At 45.8% G+C, this 22,182-nt stretch overlaps 1 protein-coding gene across 1 annotated transcript in view; it reads right to left on the reverse strand.

The window, feature by feature from the left end:
• Positions 1 to 14,283: 14,283 nt before the first annotated feature.
• The window catches only part of Gna13 (G protein subunit alpha 13), a 40,921-nt gene continuing 33,022 nt past the window's right edge, over positions 14,284 to 22,182 (reverse strand). The window contains exon 4 of the mRNA XM_038328049.1: positions 14,284 to 19,387. Coding sequence (XP_038183977.1) covers positions 18,815 to 19,387 — 573 coding nt within the window. The 3' untranslated portion in view covers positions 14,284 to 18,814. The remainder of the gene's footprint in view (positions 19,388 to 22,182) is intronic.

A 22,182-nucleotide genomic window follows, 5' to 3' on the forward strand; every position in this document is an offset into this window, starting at 1 on the left:
GTGATAGAGCTGTCTCATTTGTGGCTGTGCACTCCAGAGACATGGATTCTCTCTACATTTTGAACAGTTCTGAGTTCCCGTGTTAGCCACTGTCTACTGTATGGTGAATCATCTTCTGTGAGTTTAGAGAACTTTATTAATTTGTGAGTGGAGAGATAGGATATAAAAAGCAACTTGAGCCGGGCGGTGGTGGTGCACGCCTTTAATCCCAGCACTTGGGAGGCAAAGTCAGGTGGATCTCTATGAGTTTGAGGTCAGCCTGGTCTACAGAGCAAGTTCCAGGACAGCCAGGGTTACACAGAGAAACCCTGTCTCAAACAAACAAACAAACAAACAAATAAATAAATAAATGATAAAAAGCATTTTGATGCTCTGTATATTTGGCAAAATAATAGTAGCAGGTTTACTCCTGGGACTTGTGATCTTTCTGACCAGGGATTCTTGGCCAGATTTGCAGTACCAGACATGTGCACATATGCGTTTTCTCCTGTGGAGTGGGGACTCGAATCCAATGTTTTGGAAAAGCGGTTGGTTACCCCCATGACATTTGTGCCACTATCATATTCATGGGCTGAAGTTTCTCTTGTCACAGAGATGACAAAATCGCTAACTTTGACAATTGCTGCTGAGGCAGGGCAGAATGGCATGCACCTTCAATCCCAGCATTTGGGAGACAGAAGCAGGCACGTCTTTATGAGTTTGAGGCCAGCCTGATCTGTGCCACGAGTTCCAAGTCAGTCAAGGCTACATGGTAACTTTAAACACAAACACACACACACACACACACACACACACACACACACACACCCTAAAAAAACTGTTACTGAGCAGTGTGGCTACTGCTGTAACAAATTGACCCTGTGTTTTGTAGGCCATTGGAGATGGCTTGGGGAAGGAATACAGAAGTTTGAGGATGTGGCTAGAGAAGCCCTGGAGTGCTAGAAACAGCTCAGCAGGCCATTCTCTTGGAGGTTTTGAAGACCAGGATGCTGATGGAAACGCAGACCGTGGGAGGTGAGGAGAAGCTCAAACACATGGATCTGAGGTTGGCTCTCCTGAAGCCATGTCAAAGTCAGACATAAACACACACATCTGTAAACACAGTGCTTGGGGGCAGAGACAAGTGGAGTTTGGGACTCTCTCGCTAGCTGGTCTAGCCCAAACTGCAAAGGTCTGTGAGCGATCTGATCTATAAAAACAAAACAAAACAGCGAAGATGCAACTTAGACAATATCCCACCCACTTCTAGCCTCCATAATATGCGCCTGCATGGGAAAGCACACACACCCATGCAAGTAGCCTCTCAGGAACTGGACTAGGGGTCATGTGTTATTTGCTGGTATTAAGCCTGCATCCTGAAGGCTGAGTGAGAGTGAATCCCCAAAAATGGGCTAAGTTGCTTGGCAAAGGGAATTCAAGACAGCATAGAACTCAGGCTACCAGGCTACCATATGGTTACTGATCACTGCCCTTAGCCAGATTTACAGTAAGACAGAGTAGAAAGTTTTTTTTTTTTTTTTTTTTTTGGTGCAGTTTGGGCCAGGAAAGGAATGTAGGCTAGTTTGAAGTCTGTGAACAAAGCAGCACTATGGACAAAGCAAAAGTAATTATTAAAGACAATAAAAAACACTCTACACTCAAGCAGTAAGAATAGAGCCTTGGGGACAAGACCCCCCCCCCACCTATTCATGCCTCCAGGGCATAGAAATTCATTTGAAAGAAAATGGTTTTTTTTTTTTTTTTTTAAAAAAAATCCCTGTTCTAAAAAAAATAATCTCCTAGAGAAACATTTTCTCAGTCTTTAACCAGACACTTAGAGATCATTGCAGCTGTGGTCAATGGGGGCAGGCCATATGTCTTAAACCAGCAGCACCACCATCCACTTGGTACTGAATTTACAGGCATGAAGACGCAAGAGTTATAGGGATATGGGGCTTGTATCAGATTCTGGAAAGCCCCAGAAGCCTGGTAATGTGTGGCAGCACTGGATTTACTCTAAGGGAGCCTTGAGAGGCCACGGTGTGAAGCGATGGAGGTAAGGCCTACAATGCGACAGAGATCCCACAGCGTTGGAGATCCAGGACCATGGGGGTATTTGCTGAGGAAAGCAGCAGCCATGGAGTGGAGCCAGCCCAAGCCAGAGGCTGCCCTGTGCTTAAGACAATGAAACTAGACTTAGGGTGAATGGACAGCCACGCCCACTGAGGACCAGAGGATGCCCCCAAGAGCCCAGGATGCTGGACATGGAACTATAGGGTATGGTATTTTTCCCTGCTGGATTTGGTCTTGCTTTGGTGTCTTAGTGTTTCTATTGCTGTGATAGACTCCACGACATGGGTGCTGGGAACCAAACTCAGGTCCTCTAGAAGAGCAGCAAGTGTTTTTAATCACTGAGCTATTGCCCCGGCTTCGAGTCTAATCTCTGATATCCCATTCCTCCTATATGGAATGGAATGTTTATTGTGCTAACTTACATGGGAAGGGCTCACAACGAAGGGATTGCCCTAGACTCAGAAGAGACTTTGGACTGCTTAGATTTGGGGTACTCTCAGAGATCAAACTAAATGAATGCCCCTTGCTCACTTCCCAGCTCCCCATATTACCACATTTTCATAACTTTCTCTTCTGGCTTGAATGTGAAATGACCACCATAAATTCTCATATTTGAAACCCCGGTGCCCCCCTGGTGGCACTCTTTGGGAAGGCTGAAAACCTGTGGAGGAGGTGGGGGTGGATCCTCACTGGGAGAAGTGAGTCACTGGGGAGGGGCCTTGAGGGTTGGTGACCCAAATGGGCTTCCTTTCCCCTCCACGTTACATTATGTGGACACAATGTAGCCACTCACCTCATATTCCTGCCCCCGTGTCTTCCCTACCACAAAAGACTGTATCCCTTCTTAAACCGACCCTTCCTCCCTTAAGTGGCTTTTGTCAGAAACTGTCACAGCGGTGAGAGAAATACCACACCTTCCTGTTTTCCAAAAACCAGTTAGAGTTGCTCTGACTTCTCTCTCTCTCATAGGCTCCACGGTGCCTCAGTCCGCTCACACATGCTGTCCTCTCTCCATAGAACGCCCCTCCTATCTATAGCGCTCTCTTCTCTTGTCTCAGTTGGCTGTATTTTTCTTTTGTGGGTACCCAGTGTACTTCCCTGGGGGAGGCTGGGGCCATCCTCTGTGTTCTTGGCGCCTTACAGAAGGTTGCTAAAACAAAGGCGTCTGCCCAGGTGGAGCTCCACACATGGTAAGCTCTCAGCTTCCTCCTTGATGCGCTGGTCCGCCTAACGGGCATGCATCCTGTGAGGTTCCTCACAGCCTAGCAACTTTGTTGTGGTTGTTTGATGCTGTTGTGGGTTCTGAGACAGGATTTCGCTCTGTAGCCCAGCTGGGCTTTGAATTTGTGGCAACCTTCTTACCCCGGGGCTTTAGCGGCATGATCCACCCCATCTGGCATGACCAGGTACCTTTAAAAGCATCCTGAAAGCCTGGTATCAATGCTTTCTCCTCCATCCGGTGTCCCTGGATCCACCTAGGCAGAAGCAAAGGCTTTCTGTTCCTTTCAAATGTCTCTTAGGAATTTCCACGCATCTCACTCTAATGATTTAGATGTCTGCCCTTTTTCTCTAGCCTGACTATGAGCACCTTAAATTCCATTCCATAAGCTGATCTTTTTGGTTGTTTTGTTTGCTTGTTTGAGACAGGGCTTCACTATGTAGCCCGGACCGGCTGACCTCGAACTCACAGAGGTCTGTCTGCTTCTGCCTCTACTGGAATTAAAGCCATGTGCCACCATGCCTGACACAAAGACCATTTTATTACTCATGGCGTCCATCACATAAATGACACAGCAAACACTTAGTAAACTCTGTTACATGCTACCGACTTTTGAACTCCTATACATAGTCAGCAAGCTATTAGATTCTGAGCTTTGGTTGAGATGATGAACAGTCTCTGCCCTTTGAGGGTGGAAACCCTGATCTAGAAGTTGACTGGAAAAGAGTTATACCTCCCTCTCCCCCACACCATGCCCCTCCTTTCTTTCTCCTCTCTTCCTTCCTTCTCCTCCTTTTTTGCGTTTCTTCCCCTCTCCTTTACTCTGCTTCCCTCTCCTCTCCTTCTCTTCCTTCTTCCTTTCCCCATTTCCCTCCCCCTCTTCCTTTTCTTTCTCTCTCCCTTTCTCCTCTTTTACCTTCCCTCCTCCTCCACATCCTAGTTCAGCGCTGGGAAACAGACTGGACCCAAGACCTTGTACATGCTAAGCAAACACTCTACCACGGAGGTTAGCCTAATTTTCAAATTCTTTTTTTTTTTAAGTCATCTTACTGAGATATTATTCACACTATAAAACCCACTCAGGAGCTTGTAGCATAGTTACAGGGTTGCACAACCGTGATGACAAGACAATATGACTCTGCCTGCCCCAGAGCTGCCTCCACTGCTGTTCATCCTGTTTCCACTGCCGCCTATATATTTGCATATTCTGGACATTTCCTACTAATACTAAGACGTGATGGTCTGATTAGAAGACCGAATCATTTTGTAACTGGCTTCTTTCGCTTTGCGTAGCGTTTTTGCATCTCGCCCAAGCCGCAGCCTCTTTAACTCCTTCATCTCTTTGCATCCTGAATGCAGCCCATTGTATGGATACACCATGTTTTATTTAACTATCCATAAACGATTGGTTCCTGGTACTTTGTGATGATCATAGATGATTTTGTTATGAACATTCACGCACACATTTTCATGTAAATTTTTCATTTCTCTCGGGTCTACATCTGGGGTTAAAATGGTCACCATATAGGTTCATTGTCTTGGTTAGGGTTTCTATTGCTGTGATAAAACTCCATGACCGAAAGCCACTTGGGGAGGAAGGGGTTTGTTTGTGAAGACTCCAGCTCACACTCTGTCACTAAGGGAAGTCAGGGCAGGAACTCTTGGCAGAAACCTGGAGGCAGGAACTGATGCAGAGGCCACGGAAGAGTACTGATTAGTAGCTTGCTCCTCATGGCTTGCTCAGCCTGCTTTCTTATAGAACCTGGGACCACCAACATAGGGGCGGCACCATCCACATTGGACTGGGCTCTCCCATATCAGTCAATGAAGAAACTATATCACAGACTGATCAGTCTGATGGAGGCATTTTCTCAGTTGAGCTTCGCTCTTCCCAGATGACCCTAGGCAGTGTCAAATTGGCATAAACATTAGCCAGCAACGGAAATATTTTGAGGCTCTACCAAACTGTTTTCCAGAGAGTCATGCCATTTCACAGACTCCGCGGCGGAGTATTCGGGCTGTGTGCTCTTTCCATTCTTGTCGATGCTCCCACCCACCCATGCTTTTGGTTATCGTCATCCTAGCAGGGGTGACGTGGCTCCTGTTGGAGGGATTTGCACAGCCTTGATGGTGATGGTGAGTGACAATGAGCATCCCACCTAGAACTACCAGCCCAGGGGTGGCTCCACCCACATCGGGATGCGCTTTCCACGTCAATAGAATCCCATAGAACCCTCAAATTATTCCCCACCCCCACGGTTGTTTGTTTTGGAGACAGAGTCTCACTGTGTAGCCCTGGATGATAATTTGTTATGTAGACCAGGCTAACCTCGAACTTACGGAGCTCTGCCTACCTCTGCCTCCCTAGTGCTGGGATTAAAGGCATGGGCCACCACCACCTGACTGAAAGTTCAAATTCTGTTCGCTCTTTAAAAATTTTTTTTATCCATTTTTTTATTTGCTTATTTTATGTGTGTATGTGTGCACAGACATCCATGTGTCTCCACTTGTACAATGCAATGAAAGGACAATTTCCGGGAGCTGGTTCTCTCCTTCTGCTGTGGGACAATGCTCTTGTACCCTGTAAAGATTGGTCACTTGTACTGATTTAATAAAATGCTGATTGGCCAGTAGCTAGGCAGGAAGTATAGGTGGGGTGTACGGAATAGGAGAATTCTAGGAAGAGGAAAGGCTCAGTCTGAAGTCATCACCCAGACGCAGAGGACACAAGATGAGAATGCCTCACTGGTAAAAGGTACCAAGCCACATGGCTAACACAGACAAGAGCTATGGGTTAAGGTGTAAGAGCTAGTTAATAAGAAAGCCAGTGCTAATAGGCCAACCAATTTATAATTAATGTGGGCTTCTGTGTGTCTGTTTGGGACTGAACGGCTGTAGAACTGGATGGGACAGAAACCTCTGTTAACATCCTTCTACCACACGGATTTAGGGACTGGACTCGGGCTTGTGCAACAAAGACCTTTACCTACTGAGTCATCTTGACCTTGAAGGTCCCTGTTTGGTTTTGTTTTTATTTTTATTGTAGTTATTTATTCCCTCGTGTGTGTGTGTGTGTGTGTGTGTGTGTGTGTGTATACATGTACCACAGTAGACAGGTAGAGGCCACAGGACAATCTGTGGGGGTCAGCTCTCTCTACCATTTGGTCCAGGGATCAAACTTAGGTCATCCTTCCTCACAGCAGGTCCTTTCACCCATTGAGCCTTCTCACCTGCCTCTGTTTTGTTTTGTTTTGAAACAGGATGTTGGTACTATATAATTCAGGCTGACCTGGAACCCAGTATGTGGCTCAGACCAGTCTTAAACTCGTGGCAATTCTCCTGCTTTTGCTTCCTGAATGCTGAGATTATGGGTATGTCATCCATCTGAAAGTTCAAATTCTTTTTTTTTCTTTTTTTTTCTTTCTTTTTTTTTTTTTTTTTAAGACAGGGTCTCACTGCATATCCTTGCCTGGCTTGGAATACACTCTGTAGACCAGGCTAACCTCAGACTCACAGAGATCTACCTGCTTCTGCCTCCTGAGTGCTGGGATTAAACGCAAGAGCTAGCACTCCTGGCTGAAATCTCAGCATCTGTGGATTCATTACTGCACAGATCTCGGTTGCTTGAGGACTGTGCTAATAGCAAGGCTCAACTTTCAGGAAATGAAGCCTGGGTTTTGGAGGCCAAGTGTCCTTCCTGACACCCAGTTCACTGGTAATCTTGAGCTGAGCTTTGTAAACAATCACGAGGACATCTTTAAATATAAGTCCGACACTGCCAGAGAATGTTACTGGACATCCCGCCCGCCTGTGGCCCTAATAGAGAAATTGTTTCCTTGGCTCAAAGCACAGCAGCCCTCTGGCATCTGAGCCAGGGAGCTGATTTGCCTTTTAAGGCGCATGCTTCTCAGGCACTATAAGGTTGTGAAAATAACGCTGGACCCTAACGTTGCCTTCGGACTTAACTGACAAGTACAAAGTGATAGACCCATCACAGGCTAAGAGTTATTTCTGTTGAGAATCTCAGATGGCAGATGGGCTTGAGGGATGGCTCAGTGACGAAGATCACTTACCGAGGCCACAGTACAAGACCTTGCAGAGGACCCAGGTTCAGTTTCCAACATTCACGTGGCATCTTATAACCATATGCCATTCTAATCCCAGAAGCTCGGATACTCTCTTCTGACCTCAGACGGCATCGGGCACACACATAAAGCGCATACATACACATACACACAAAACATTCATACACATAAAATAAAAATAAATAAATCCCGGCTGGAGAGCTGGCTCAGCAGTTAGGGAGTTTGTCTCTTAGCACCAAGGTCAGGAAATTCACAACCACCTGTGACTCCAGCTCCAGGGGGTTACGATGCCTCTGGCTTCCACAGGCACCCCCACACAAGGGCCATACATTCAGACAGACACACACGTACACATATAGCTGAAAGTAAAATAAATATTTTTAAAAATAAAACATCTCAGCATGGTGGCACACGCCTTTCATCCCAGCACCCAGGGAAGCAGAGATAGGTGGATCTCTGTGAGTTTGAGGTCAATCTGGTCTACAGAGTGAGTTCCAGGACAGCCGGAATCTCCTCCCCACTCCCACCCCCAAAATCTCAGGGCTGATGAGAATACTCAGCAGACAGAAGCAACTGTTGCCTAATCCAACAGAGTTCCAAGTCATCCTTGGACACTTAATGAGCTCAAGGCCAACCCAAGCTATGTAAAACTCTGTCTCAAAGGCAGAAGTCTCTCACTTGAACCAGAGTTCACAGATTCATTCAGCCAACTTTTCCCAGGGATCCCCAGACTCTGTCCCCTGAATGTAAGGCTCACATTTATGTAGGAGCTGTGGGGTTTTACTCATTAAGTCATCTCCGCATCTCCAACTGGACTTTTTAAAACATATAGTACAGGCTGAGGCCTTCACGGTGTCCGAACATCAGGCCTCAGGTCTGCTGTGTCTGGAACCCTCAAGTCAACATAAACGAGTGCACATACATACAAACACACACACATGCAAACATGATCAAAATAAATGTAGCCTGCCAGAGACGCAAACCCAGGTCTCAAGCACCAGTCCCATGACACCAACTTTGGTCATCTGACTTCCAGCCAAGCTCTCAAGTGACCAGAGATCACAGGGCAGCCTGGCTTGCCCAGACCAAAGAACCACTCCGTCTACTCATGGATCAAGACGCATAAAGTAGGTGCTATCTTCAGCCACCGGGGCTAGGCAGCCAAAGCTCGACTGCTAGCTGACCTGTGCCAGTCGTTTCCCTTCTGATTCCTGGCATCGTTGTCTGACATGAAGGTTCTGGGAGTAGTCTACCTTCACAACTACTTATGAGATGGTTAGAAACTGAAAACACCACACTTTGAAATTTTCTTTCCAAACTTTTTTTTTTTCAAGCTAAGAAAAGTAGCCTGTCTTTTAAAGACAGATAATGAAAAGTGTCTCTGATGATTAACATGATACAAAGTCTAGGATTTGCTTCACGATATCCAGACTAGAAGTAGGGCGAGATTCAGAGAGGATGTTAACAAGACTGACCACGAACTCGTGAGTTTTTGTTGTTTTGTCTGCTTGGTTGGGTTTTCTGAAACAGGGTTTTGCTGTGTAATTCTGACAAGGCTTGAACCCACTAGGTAGCCCAGGCTAGCCTTCAGCTCACAGCAACTCTCCTACTTGAGCCTCCCAGGTACAGGGATTATAGGTGCCTATCACCATGCCCAACATCTTGAAGCTGAGTGGTAGGCGTGGACTGTAGCCAGGGACTTTTTTTGCTCCCACAACGGTGGGCTTATTATCCTCATCTCTTCAATTTTCTCTCTTTTTTTTCAAAACGTATTTTATTGATGTGTCTGTGCAAATGTGTGTCTATGTATTTGTACAGGTGTTCCCACCGCCGCAAACACCAGAGACACAGGCGGGCTTCAGGTGACCTCCTGTGTTGCCCTCCACTGATTTTTCTCCTTTTCAGGCAGGGTCTCTCTTTCTACCCATGGCTCGTGTTTCCTGGAGTAGCCTGAAAGCCACCAAGTCCCAGCAACACTGTCTCTGCCTCCCTTGGATGTGGGTTACAAGCATGGGTATGTGGCATGCCTAGCCTGCTATGTGGGTGCTGGGACTGGAACCCCAGTCCCAATAATGGTCCAGAAAGCACAAATTTTCCTATAATATAGGTTTAAAAAAGTGAAACCAAACTGAGACATGAAAATAAAGACAATAAAACCTCAGAATTCTAAATGGAAGAATACAAGAATACTGTGAGGCTGAACCTGAAAGCTATGGTGGCTTGTACCTATTATTCTAGCATCTCAGAGGCTGAGGCAGGAGGATTTTGAATTCCAGGCCAGTCTGGGCTATGTAGTGAGATCCTATCTCACACACTTTCCCCGCAAATGCAGCTAATTTTAATCTTTATTTGCATGGGTGTTTTGCCTGCATGTATGCCTGGTGCCAGTGGAAGGCAGAAGAGGATGTCAGATGTCCTGGAACTGGAGTGACAGATGGCTGTGAGCCACCATGTGGGAGCTGGGGACCAAACCCAGAACCTCTAGAAAAGCAGCCAGAGCCCTTAAACACTGTGCTCTCTCCATTCCCAGGATATCTCACTTTTGATAAACTTACTCTGATGTCAAAACAAGCCCACTGGAGCCGGGTGGTGGTGGCACACGCCTTTAATCCCAGCACTTGGATTAATATTTGCACCAGGCTGGCCTCAGTGAGTTCGAGGACAGCCTGGTCAACAAAGCGAGTTCCAGGACAGACAGGACTGTTACACGGAGAAACCTTGTCTAGAAAAAACCAAACCAAACCAAAAACAAACAAAAACAAAACAAAATTGAAAACAAGCCCACTAGTTAAATCCATGGACCTTAACGCTGGGGGTTTCCCGTAAAGCAATAGGAAAGTAAACTAACCCAGCCAGTCCCTTTCCTAGTCAGCAGTATTTGACCTTCAGCTTCATCTTTCCCACTTGACTTTTCTTCACATGACAGGGACAGAAAAACAAGTCTGTTAAAAGCTGTAAGTAGATAATCCCCCCAAAGAAAATCACCCTTCTTCATAGAGCTAGGGCCTTCATCACTGAGTGGCATGCCTTGCCCTCAATTACCAAGTATTTTGTTTTGTTTTAGGCAAGGTCTCATCTAGCCCAGGCTGGCCTTGAAGTCGGTTTGTAGCTTAGGATATCCTCCAACAACTGCTCTTCACGTCTCCACCTCCCGAGTACTGGGATTATAGGCACAACCACTCTGGGCTCAGGCCTTGCTGTGGACGGATCCCAGGGCTTCGTGGATGTAAGGCAATCACTCTAGCAATTAAACTAGCAGCTCCCATTACATTTTCCTCTCTTCTTTTTGGAGACAGGTATCTCTAAGTAGCCTTTGCCAACCTGGAACTCATTATGTAGGCAGGCTGGCCTCAAACTCACAGAAATCCATCTGCTTCTGCTTCCTGAGTGCCAGGATTAAAGGCCTGTGCCAAAATGCCCAGCCCCATACTACCAAGTTTTTTGATTTTTTTTTTTTTTTTTTTTTCCGAGACAGGGTTTCTCTGTAGGACAGCCCTAGCTTCCCACCTGCTTCTGCCTCCCGAGTGCTGGGGTCAAAGGCGCGTACCACCACTGCCTGGCTTCTTATTACCTTAAAGAGGATGCTACTGCTTCCGTGTTCTGTCATGCATCTGGGTGGGGAAAAGAAAGATCTTCCCTTAATGGAAGTGTGAATTCTAGAGACAACTTTTCTCAACGCACTTGTGAGGAACACACAGACTGAGCTGAACAGCTAGTTTATATTGAAAACTTGTTTGAGCCCCCCCTTTTCTTCTTTGAATATTAAAAAAAAAAACTCTTGCAAAATCTAGAGCACTGGATTCAAGGGCCCCACTTCTTTCTGAGGAAAGACCATGGCATGTATTTTAGGACATTGCCTGAGGTCGCCCAGTTTTGGAGGACCTGCTCAATCTCCCAAGGCACTCACACAAGCCTCTGGTTTAACATGTAAACCTTGGGTTTCTTGTATTTCCACAGAACCAACAGGCCTTCTTTCTCTTCCAATAACCCACAATGGACTCAGGTCATCATGCCAATTAACCCTGATTGTGCCAAAGCACTTCCCAGACAGGAGTTTGGGGCTTAGCTGTTTCTTTTCCTAGCAGTGAATTCTTTTGTTTCAACAAGAAAAGTTTTAGTTTTTGCTATGTGTGTGTGTATGGGAACCCATGCATGTCTCTGTGTGTGTGTGTGTGTGTGTAAGCTCATATGTGTGTGTGTATATGTGTAAGAGAGCGAGCTCATGCGTGTGTGTGGGGTGAACTCATGCATGTGGGGAGGGATGTGCCTATGCATGTGTGTGTATGGGAACCCATACATGTCTGTGTATATGTGTGTGTATGTATGAGAGCTCATGTATGTGTGTGAACTCATGCATGTGGGGAGGGGTGTGCCTATGCATGTGTGTGTGTGGGAACCCATGCACGTGTATGAGCTCATGTGTATGTGTGTATAGGCCACCGTACACATTGAGCATCTCCTATGTCTTTATCAAATTTGGGGGGACAGGATCACTGAACCTCAAGCTTGCTGTTCTGGTGAGGTGAGCTGGCAGCCTGTCTCCTCCCATGCTGGGTGACAGATGTGCACATACCTGCCAGGTGCTGGGAATCGGGACTCAGGACCTCACAGGTGAGCTACAAGCACTTCTTCCACTGAGCCTTCTCCCCACCAAAGCCTTTTTCTTTCTCTTTCTTTCTTTTTTTGTTTTGAGGGGAATTCCAATGTTCAAATTAGTTTCATTTTCCGAAGCTCTTAAACCTTGCAGAAAGCCTTTAAAAACTTGTCTCTGAAATATGTTTTCCAACATTTACATAAAGTCCAAATTTTATATCATTTTTTTTTTCAGGATCCAGAGTTAAATATTATGTGAAAGCAAGGCCCTAGAAAAGAATTTTTATTTGCCAGAGACTGGAGCCAACTGGCTGAGGAGCCAGCATCGCTACTGGGCATTTCCTTACAGCTGCTGGGCAGGTCCAGCTGTGGGAGAAACCCAAGTTCATTTAGGGAGAAGCCAGACATGAGTTAAGGCCACTTAGCAAGATTCAGGCTGGGAGGGGGGGATACAGTGGGAGGGGGCAGACTCTTGTGGATGGAGCACTTGGCATCCAGGTGTGAGAACTGGTGCTGGGATCCCCAGAGCCCATGTAAATACCAGGTGGGCCTGGTGGGAAGTGAACTGGGAGCAAGCCAGCTAGCTTGGTGAGCTCTGGGGTCAGTGGAGAGACTCTGCCTCAGTGATAAGGGGGAGAGCTGTAACTACTACACCCCATGGTAACACTGGGTCTTGTACATGCATACATACATACATACATACATACATACATACATACATACAACTGAACGCATAAGTCACAAACATACAGATGCAAGTAAAGGGCATACACAGTGGTGGTCAGCCATAGCTGTAATCCCAACACTTGATGCTCAGACAGGAGGATTGAAAGTTCAAGACCAGCTTGGGTTACATAAGGAGACTCCCTCAAGAAAAGATTTTTAAAAAGTTAACGACTTCTAACTTGCTCCTTATAAAATAGGAAGGCAGTGGCTCTCCACCTGTGGGGTAAACCCCCTGGTCAACTGACCCTTTTGGAGGAGTTACCTTAGGCCATCAGGAAGCACAGGCAATTGTTGTATGTGGTCTGTGCATGTACTTGTGTGTACATGGATGCATGCAAGCACATATTGTGTGTGATTGTGTGCATGTGTAGGCCAGAGGCTGACACCATGGTCTTTATCACTCTCTAACTTTTAGCGACAGTGTTTCTCACCAATCCTGGAGCTTATGGACCCAGCCAGGTTGGCTGGCCAACGAGCTTCACGGATCCATCTCCAGCCCTGATGTTACAGGTGTGAACTACCATGCCTGGCTTTTCATGCGAGTTTTGAGGGTCAAGCTAAAGCTCTCATGCTTATGAAGCAGGCACTGAGTCATCTCTCCAGCCAGAGAATGGCTGTCTCTTATCGTCTACTAAGGCCTCTGGGCTGACCATCTATTTTTATAAATAGATTTATGGGAATATACAACATAAAAAAGGATACTTGGTGGTTCTAAACCCCATACTACAGTCTAATGAGAAAGTATTGGGCCAGCGTCAGGCCAATCCCAGTAGAACATTCCACAAAATCCCTGGCTAGCGTTTCTCAAAACTGCCAGTGTTGGCATGAACAAGAAAGTCTGGAGAACAAGGGACAAGCAACAGCTGAGAAGAGAGGGCAAATGCAATGCAGGGTCCCGCATGGCCTCCAGAAAAGGACTTCAAGGGGAAACTGAGGTATCACGGGAGGCTTTCATATACAGCCATCCTTTTTGTACCGGCTCTTTGTGTCAGTCTCGTTCTAGACCAGACTGCAGTCAGCCTGACCAGGCACTTTGGTCAGTCCTCCTGGCACAGCCCTCCTAGAGCCGGGATTAGCAGTTGTAAACTCCAAGCTCAGTTCATTATTGGTTCGTTAGTAGTGACAAACATACCAAAGAATGCCCGGTGTTCACTGGGGAAGCAGTGACACGTGAGATGCTGGGAAGCCTTACTACCCACGCCTCCACCGCCCGACCACACTCCTCCACTCTGTATCTGAAAATAAGGTTGACTGGAGGGAGAAAAACGAGTGGTGGCGTGGTTGCTTTTTAAATGCCGATGTGATGACAGCAGGTTTAGGAGTAATCCCGCTGTAACTGGGTAAGACTGGGGCGGAGAAGCCTTCAGAGACCCAGCGCCTCCGAGAGAAGCGGGGTGCAGGTGTGTCCCTTTCTGCTTCACGACAGTAGAGGCCCGAGGACTCCGTGAAGGCTGTGTCTCCCACCTTTAGCCAGCACATGTTTCCGCATAGGAAGAGCTGGAGAGACGGAAGGTAGACCTCCGCGCCTTCAGCAGCAGGGTGTGCTAACTTCTGCTTTCACATGTGAAGCTCACTCGAGTGTCAGAGTTAAAACATCATGCTATCAAATCGTTTATAAAGGTTTATTAAATGTCAGTAATTTTTACAAAGCAAATATTAATAGTAAGGAAACAAATTTTGCAAAAATATGTACAAAAGTAAAAAGCCTAAATGAATAGCAACTCATTTTATAAAAAGAAACCATTCCTTCCACTCTCAGACCTCCTGTAGAAATAATTTACTGCTACTCTGGAACCAAAGCACTGGCCAAAAGAAATTTACAACAGTATCAGATAATGTGCCTAGTTCCTGGAAAGTTATAAAAAGATGTACAGAAAAAAAAAATCTAAGCCACAAATACTTTTATTCAGGGTAAAATAAACCATGTCTCGTTAGGAGCAGTATCTGCGACGGTTGCACTGAGTGCTTCGGATAAGGCTTCTTGTGCCCCACAAGCTCACATGTAATAGAGAAAAGCCATCTAGAATATTTTGCGATTCTGCTTTCAAGTAAGAAAGAGGTAAAGAGAGGTTACACAGTGCAGTCTGCTTCATTACCGTATGCGCTCAACCAGAACACATTGCTCCTTCCTCCCCGTCCGTCAACTCCTGCTACCATCAAACAGGCACGGTTAGGGCCAAAATCGCCACTCTTTTTAGCAGTGCTGGATCTGTGAATAAAATCAGAATCACATAGCAAAAAGGTGGTTTCTTAAGATCAGTGATTGTCACAGACTGGAAGTTTATGCTTCCTGCATTCAGGTCGGCTTCGATCCATCTGGAGTTTCATCACCGTAACACAGCAAAGGTCACAAAAGTCACTTGACAGCCCACAAGATACAGGCACATGTGCTTGAAAAGGCAAGCGGTAGCCTCTGCTTTTGGCTGAGTCAGGAGATCTCAAATTCAAGATGAAGAGTAGACAGGGGGACCCCGTCTCAAAAACACACAAATAGACAAACAAATGGAAAACAGTGTTCTGTGCCATCCCTGGCACTTAAAACTGGATGGTTAGACCTGAATGCTATATATAGGGATGAACAGGTCAAGTCAATGCTCATCTACATTCAGGCGGGCGAAGAATGATAGTGGACACACACCGCTTAGATGAATCGGGCAAGCGCCTGCCAGGTGAGGCTAGCGGCATCCAGCTGATGGTATCTGGAAAGCCATCATCATGTTTGAACACAGAATTCAATCTTTAGTGTAAACTAAGTCCTAACGTCGTACCATAAGCAAATGGGCATCATGTGCCCCATGCTTTCTAGACTGAAAAGCCATCCCAGCGTTAAAGGAAGAAAAGAAAGGAGAAAGAGCTTTCTCCCGAGCAGCACGGCACTGGCTCGCTGGGCTCGTGGAATGCAACGTGCTGAAACCACAGGAAGATACAACAAAGGCCTATTTCCAAATGAGAGGACCTGCGAGACTGTACTCTCCATCTTTTAATAAAACTAAAAGAAATGAAAAGGTAGCAGAGCGGCTTTCTCTAGGTTTATTTGGGAATTTGTTACAAAGGTTTGACTGGGCTTTACAGGTAGGGTGCATGAGTTCATACAGGAAATTCAGATTAACACTGACACTTGGTCTCCTTGAATGGGAAATAGAACATCGCTACAAACTGCAATCCAGAGTCACGTTTCAAATGGTTTGTTTGGGTTTTGCCTAAATGTATCATTAAATAATGAAAGCACCAATTTGAGGGATTTCCAAATAGCTTGAGTTTCAGGATATAACCACATAACTTGGAGATTTTATTCTTCATATAAACGAGGCCTAACAGGATGTGAGCACCAACGCTGACATCCGTCAGAACAGAAGCCCAGCATCTGGGTTTACACTGGAAGGTGGTTGGTTCATTTAGAGGGCACAGGCTGTGCTGCATCTGACAACACTTGTCACTTCTGGCACCAATGTGGTCCTACTTTCTCTCACTTTAAATCAACAGCTGCCACCAACTGAGCAGGCATTTCCCTGGAGAGTGTCACAAGGACCGGCTGGGTGTCAAGTGCCCACCATGGCAGTGTGAGAGAAAACGTGCTCCTCTTCAGGATGCCCTGGCTTGTTTGGCTGCAGCTGCCCTCTGGCTATCAAAACCCTTTCCAGATAGAAAAACTGAAATGGAGGCATCAATTTAATACAGACAGCATTTGGCAGAAAGCAGCATTTCAGAACATTAAGAATATTTAAGTGGCAGAAACGCACCTTGAAGATGATAAGAAGCCCTTTCCCCATTAGAAACAATTAAGGTTAAATCTGTGGTGTTTTTCATTTATAAGGCAACTCTGTAAAATGTAAAAAAAAATTCAAAGTCAACCAAGACACTTGTGTGATCGTGCGTTGCAGGAAGGGGTAGTTAGGCATGGGTCAATCCACTCGCCCAAGACATGCAGAGTCCAATGCCCCACGGAGCTTCGACTCCAAGTCACACTTTAGGGACCAGGGGAGTCAAGAGTCAGCGCAAGGAGGGTGGAGCACCTTCTCAATTCTGTTGGCTAAATTTTGCCTTCCTCTTCACACAATTCAATTCACAAAAGGACCTGACTTTCAGCTGTAAGATTCCTTTCAAAATGGACCAGAACTTTTTGGCTGAGCCTGACAGTTCTTTGAATTCTAAACAACCCAGTATAAACTGCAAGTAAGCAATCCACTGCTTCAGAATGTACCTAGACTGCATTTGGTTCTGAGCGTCTGCATGCTTCAGAAGGAAGGTGCAGATGCCCAGTAGGATGCTGTGTCTAGCCGGGCGCTCTTGTCATTTCTTGGCAATAGTCACAATGGAGAAAGTCAGTGATCTGCTCTGACAGGACAGTTTCTGTTCTCACCAGAGTTAAGTGTAACTGGCTATAACTGCTTTCTGGAGGGACTGACTTCTACCTTCACTGCAGTTAGTTGTGGCCAATGCACAGCAATGTTTGCTAAATTAACACAAAACAAACCAAGTGTTACTGTACACGTGTTCAAATGTCCATCAGCACTGGAGTTATGCTAACCCCATACACTTAAACGATACATTCTTTTTGGCAAAAAGGACTAGATGTAGAACATTTCAAATATACTTAAATTATGCTACCAACACCTGCACTGTGATATTGGACTACATGTCTTAAGCTCATGTATTACCAGAGGCAAGAAAACACTGGAATTTATAAATAAAAAGACAGCAAGAGTTCAAATCCAAGACAAGTCAGGTCTATCGAGAACACATCCCCCGTTAGGACACTAAGAGGCCCAGTTCTCACACCTGCCATCAAGACTAAGGAACACCACTGCCTGCGAGCCACCAAGTTGACCAATTTTTCAGGGCCCAATTTCTTGCCTGACAAGAGTCACACAGTAACATGATAGGCACCACAGTCCTCACGCATTCTCCAGGGAAAGCAGGGGTGTGCTCAGGCTAGGAAAACTCCACAGGCCAGCTGGAACATGACAAATGTTTTCGTACGCCAGTCACTATGGGTATCTCTAATCACAAAGCTACTTTATGGGCATGGTTTAACTTAGCAGTGTTTGTGTTTATGTGTGCGCATGTGTGTGTACGTGAAAGGCAAACCTCCTAAGTATGGACCAAAATAATTACTTATCCTTAGATGCATTCTTAAGACATTCAAATGTACCTCATTAAGGTTGTCATCTCGTACACAACAGCAGCACTGACACATACAAACTGTGTCCACAGGGACACTAAGCATGGACGGGATACTCAAAGGATGACTTCTTGCATGTTTCACAGGAAAATACTGCCCACCAAGCTCTTGGTGACAAAGAACCCCCAAAACACCAGAGTTAGAGCTGCTGAGATTGAGACTGGAGGGCAAAAGAAAGAAGAGCCAACAGAGTTTTCCTCCAGCAAGGCACGGAACCAACCGAGACAGACCAGAAAGTCACACATGGCACTCTGGAGCAGATATGGTGCATGCCCCTTCTAGGTGCTGTTTATGGCAAAAATGTTCCTAACACAGCATATTAAGTTACTGCTACTTAAATATGGAAAAGGCAAACTGCACGCCACTGGTTATTTTAGATCAACATAGTCCATGTACCATTTGTGAGCACACCAGCATCAGGTAATTCCAAACTGTAAACTTAAACACTAAGACATTACCTTCAGAAGCTACAGATACTGAGAAAACCTAGGCTGCTGAGCCCGAGACTCAACTTCCTCTACCAACCCCTTCATGCTGTGTAAGGCACTCTTTCTCGGGTCTCATCTTAGAGCTGAGCATTCCTAGTCTCGTCCCTACAAAGAGTTAAGGATGCTGCCTACTCTTGGCACTGCAGGAAAACTCAGCTTGCAAGCAGAGGAATTCAAACCTGAAATACACCCAGTGTGAGGCTGACCGGAAAGTTACAACTGGACTTGAATGGAAGCCGTGGTGAAAGCGATCAAAGCCTGGATTCCAGCAGATATTGGCAATGTGTTGTTAACTGAGCAGCTTTCAGTCCCACACTGAAGGCTGCAGAAGGACAAGGTCTCTAAGAAGTTAGACACAGAACTGAGACTTTTCTAATCGCTGTTGTAAACTGCTATTTAAAAAACAAAAACAAGACAAACAGAAAACAATCAAAACCACAACAAGGTATTAAACTAGCAAGTCTTGTCATCACTGGAGCATGAGCTGCTTGAGGTTGTCGTGGAGGATTGTGTCCTTCACGTCGCGGAACACGAGGCGGATGTTCTCCGTGTTGATGGCGGTGGTGAAGTGGTGGTACAGTGGCCTCTGCTGCTGGTCCCGGCGTTTGCCCCGGAAGCATTCCACCAGAAACTTTTGGACGTCTCTTAAGCAGTGTGGGTCCCCTTCAAAGTCTAGGAAGTAGTCTTTGATGCTCACAACTTGTACTTTCTCTTCAAGCAAGTCTGTCTTGTTTAGGAAGAGAATTATAGAGACATTGCTGAAAACCCGGTTATTGACAATTGTTTCAAAGATGTTCAGAGATTCTGTAAGGCGATTGGTCAGGCGATCCTCCATAAGCACCTGGTCAAATTCACTTGAAGACACAAGGAACAGTATTGATGTCACACTGTCAAAGCATTCAAACCAACGTTTCCGTTCTGATCTCTGGCCGCCTACATCAACCATTTTGAAAGGAACATTTTTAATTTCAAAGTCATACTCATGGATGCCTTTGGTGGGTCTCCTGGCAAGCAGAATATCTTGCTGTGATGGAATGTAATCCTGGAAGAGAAAAGGGTTTATACTTAGGAGTTCACAAGTAGCAATAATGGATATGTAAATTAAATAATTAAAAAAAAAAGACAAGGTCTCACTAGTAGCCCAAGCTGGCCTCTAGCTTGAGATCCTTCAATCCTCCTGTCTCAGCCTCCCAGGTGCTAGAATTACAGGTGTGAGGCTCCACCCACCACTGGCGCACATCTCACATGTAAGTGAAACTCCCAGCTGATTTCACCCTCCTGCACTGCCACTAGTACCCACTCCTAGGTCAGGCCAGAATAATTTCATTGCCCACGCATCTCCATGCTGTTCCTTGCCCCTCTAAAAACAGGAGGATCTGAGAATGTAATTCATGAGGCTCACTTTCCATGCTTGGTTCTGACCTACGCTCTAATTTGTCACAAAGCTTCTTCATTGTACACACCTTCTTCATGACGGTGAATAAGCCCCATGCTGTCATACATGTGAAAAACCTTTAACCTAGCACAAGTGACTAACAGTGTGCATTCTGGACCATAGGCTAGTCTGTTTCCAGGCAACGGTTCAAGCAGCTCTTACTCACTTGATGTGGGATTCCCCTCTGTATGCCATGAATGTTTTATTACCACTGGTTACTAAAGAAGCTGCTTCAGTCTATAGCAGGGAAGACTATAACTAGGGTAGAAAAGACATAGAGAGAGTGGGCAGAGTCAAGGAGAGGCCATGCAGCTGCCGAAGGAAACAGATGCCTTGGAACCTTACTGGTAAACCATGAGCCTGGTGGTAAAATACAAAATAATAGGAATGGGTTAATTTAAAATATAAGAGTTAGCTAGAAATATGACTTAGCTATTGGCCAAACAGTGTTGTAATTAAAATAGTTTCTGTGTTATTATTTGGGTCTGGGCATCTCCGCTGACAGTCACTGATGAAGAAAGCCCTCTGCTGAGGACCAGGACATTCACACTGGGCACACTTGTCCCGGAGGAGCACCGCTGTCTCTGCAGGTGGCTACTGCTACGATGACTAGGCTGGCATGTATTTGTGATGATCCTCCTGCCTCTGCCTCCTCAGTGGTAGGATCATACATTTATGCACATGTGAGTGTGTGAGTATGTGCCTGCACAGGCGTGTGTGCACGCTCTCATGTTTAAGACAGAGTATTGCTATGCTGTCCTGGCTGACCTGGAATTTGTTGACAACTCTTCTGCCTTAGTTTACAAGTTCTAAGACTGCAGATCCTACCACCATGTTGGGCTTTCCAGACCTTGTGAGCACGGAAACAAGCTCTTGAACAAAGGCAGCCGCTAGCTGCAGGAGAGAGTAACTGCACCCCAGTGGCACACTTCCTTACATGCCCTGACTGGTTCTTCTTTCTCAGGCTAGTACTTTTCCACAAGTCCCATGGCTCTTTGGCAAAACTCAAAGAGGAGCAGTTTTAATACTTAGCTTCATGGTTAAAATATTTTAAAAGTCAAGGTAGGATGGAAAACTGACTTTACAAAGCTGTCTGCATTTTATGTCTTTCCCAGGGCTCAACACATAGTAGGGTCTCTGTAGCTTTAACAGGAGAGAAGCAAATGGGATTCTGTGACTTGTCCTAAGTTCACAGAATGGGTGAGAAACACAGCACGGCCAGCTTCACTCTCCTCCCCTTCCCAATAATCCGCTGACTACACAGCTCTCCTCTGCGCTCTCTGGGCTTCAGAACTCTTCTCAGTTCAGCAGTTTAAGCATCTACTATAAATGGCTGGGACTGGCTAGACTACTTATTTACAAGCTATTTGTTGATTGTGTACTTTGAGCCAGGCACTGTCACTAGGCACCAGGGACTTAACTCTGACTATCAAGATGGAAGTCGGGTCCTCATGGAAGAATGGGTAAAAGACAAAGTAACTATCAACTGTGATACATGCAACAAAGAAACAAGGGCTAATTAATACAGACAGGAAAAGGAGGACAGCTGCTGAAGCGAAGCCTGCTGTGCTAGCACTGAGGTGAAGCTCAGGAGGAGTTCAAGGTCCTTGACTTTGACTACACAGTAAGTTCAGTTCTAGCCTGAGCTACAAGAGACCTTGCCTCAAATTACCATCCCAGCAACAACGAAAAGATGTATATGAATGGTGTGCTTAGAGAAAAACCTAACTGAAAACAGAAAAGCAGATCAAATTAGCTCTGTTTAAACTGTAAGAAAGCACTCTTTAAAAGAACATCATTAGCCAGGCATGACAGTGCATGCCTTTAATTCCAGTGGAAGGCAGACACAGGCAGATCTCAGTGAGTTCAAGGCTAGCCTGGTCTATAAAACAGGTTCCAGGGCTATGTAATGAGAGCTGGTCTTGAAGAGGACATGGGTTTAGTTCCCGGGATCCACATGGCAGAGGTAACTCCAGTTCCAAGAAAACCACCATCTTTGTCTGGGCTCCTGGGGCACCAGGTAAAAATAGTGGTACACATATACACATACAGACAACCACTTATACACAAAAAATAAAAATAAATACATTTTAGAAAATGTTTAGGGCATAGGAGGTAAACTCATTCAGTGAAGTGTATGCATGCAGCATAGGCCTGAGGTCCTGAGTTTGGATCCCCAGCACCCACATCAAAATGGTGGGTGTTAGCAGAGCCCCACTTATACCCCAGAGCTGGAGAGGTAGGGACAGGAGGGTACCAGGGAGAGCCCTTGTCTCAAACAACCAGAAGACGTACAATCCCAAACGCAGGCACCTCTACTGGCGTGTGCACATGTGCATCAGTACCCCCACCTACACATTATCCCTAGCGCTTCCCTCCACTTACAGGCATTGTGTGCACAA

This window comes from Arvicola amphibius, chromosome 4, assembly GCF_903992535.2.
Source record: "Arvicola amphibius chromosome 4, mArvAmp1.2, whole genome shotgun sequence".
Lineage (NCBI taxonomy): Eukaryota > Metazoa > Chordata > Mammalia > Rodentia > Cricetidae > Arvicola > Arvicola amphibius.